The sequence below is a fragment of the Salmo trutta genome, chromosome 35 (assembly GCF_901001165.1).
Source record: "Salmo trutta chromosome 35, fSalTru1.1, whole genome shotgun sequence".
Taxonomy (NCBI): Eukaryota; Metazoa; Chordata; class Actinopteri; order Salmoniformes; family Salmonidae; genus Salmo; species Salmo trutta.
In genome coordinates this window covers 37,394,657-37,396,159 of record NC_042991.1, presented here as the reverse complement: position 1 = coordinate 37,396,159, position 1,503 = coordinate 37,394,657, and the positions used below count along the sequence as shown (strand labels likewise).

Below are 1,503 nucleotides of genomic sequence, written 5' to 3'. Positions count from 1 at the left end.
CTCCTCTTTCTCTCTCTTCTCTCTCTCTTTACCTCACCTCTTCTCCCTCTCGCCCCCTCTCCTCTTTCTCCCCTCCCTTTCTCTACCTCCTCCTCTCTCTCTCTCTCTCTCTCTCTCCCCCCTCCCCTCTCTCTCTCTCTACCTCACCTCACCTCTTTCTCTCTCCCCCTCCCTCTCTCTGTCTCTCTCTCTCTGCATCTCTCTCTCCCCCCCTCCCTCTCTCTGTCTCTCTCTGCATCTCTCTCTCCCCCTCCTTCTCTCTTTCTACCCCTTCCCTCCTCCTCCTCCTCTCTCTCCTTATAGACTCCACGCATATAGAGAATGTGGAGGCTGTTCAGCGGCTCCAGGACTCTCTCCATGAGGCCTTGCAGGACTTAGAAGGTGCCCACAACACGGAGGACCCTCGGCGGACAGGAAAGCTGCTGATGACCCTTCCCTTGCTCCGTCAGACCGCCGCCAAGGCAGTGCAGCACTTCTACAGCATCAAAGTGCAGGGAAAAGTGCCCATGCACAAACTCTTCCTGGAGATGCTGGAGGCCAAGGCTTGATAATTGGGCGGGGAGGCTTGAATGACAGCTGCATCGCCCAATGAGGATGAAGGACAGGCCCTGAATAGGTGGGGTGATGCCATGGAGACCTATGATAGTGACATTATAACGCTGACAGTTGTTTCTATGGAACGAAATGAATGAGGAATACAGAGAAGCGAGACAAACTTATTTTAGGGGTGAATATATAAACGCTGTGGAATATAGTCATGTATATAAAGATGCTGTGTACAGAACTGCTGTTATAATCAGAGACTCTTGGCTCTAGATCACCTGTAACTACTGAGAGGTTTGGTTTCTTTTCACCCTGTGAATAGGAATAATATGATCCGATTGGTTAGAGCTACTCAAGTATCTGATCAATCTGATTGGTTAGAGCTACTCAAGTATCTGATCAATCTGATTGGTTAGAGCTACTCGAGCATCTGATCAATCTGATTGGTTAGAGCTACTCAAGCATCTGATCAATCTGATTGGTTAGAACTACTCGAGCATCTGATCAATCTGATTGGTTAGAGCTACTCGAGCATCTGATCAATCTGATTGGTTAGAGCTACTCGAGCATCTGATCAATCTGATTGGTTAGAGCTACTCGAGCATCTGATCAATCTGATTGGTTAGAGCTACTCGAGCATCTGATCAATCTGATTGGTTAGAGCTACTCGAGCATCTGATCAATCTGATTGGTTAGAGCTACTCGAGCATCTGATCAATCTGATTGGTTAGAGCTACTCGAGCATCTGATCAATCTGATTGGTTAGAGCTACTCGAGCATCTGATCAATCTGATTGGTTAGAGCTACTCAAGCATCTGATCAATCTGATTGGTTAGAGCTACTCGAGCATCTGATCAATCTGATTGGTTAGAGCTACTCGAGTATCTGATCAATCTGATTGGTTAGAGCTACTCGAGCATCTGATCAATCTGATTGGTTAGAGCTACTAGAGCATCTGAT

The 1,503-nt window shown here is 47.1% G+C and overlaps 1 protein-coding gene across 1 annotated transcript in view; it reads left to right on the top strand.

Annotated features, from left to right (window-relative positions):
- LOC115175154 (steroid hormone receptor ERR2-like) overlaps positions 1–719 on the top strand; it is an 86,635-nt gene extending 85,916 nt beyond the window's left edge. The window contains exon 7 of the mRNA XM_029734381.1: positions 304–719. Coding sequence (XP_029590241.1) covers positions 304–548 — 245 coding nt within the window. The 3' untranslated portion in view covers positions 549–719. The remainder of the gene's footprint in view (positions 1–303) is intronic.
- The last annotated feature ends 784 nt before the right edge of the window (positions 720–1,503 follow it).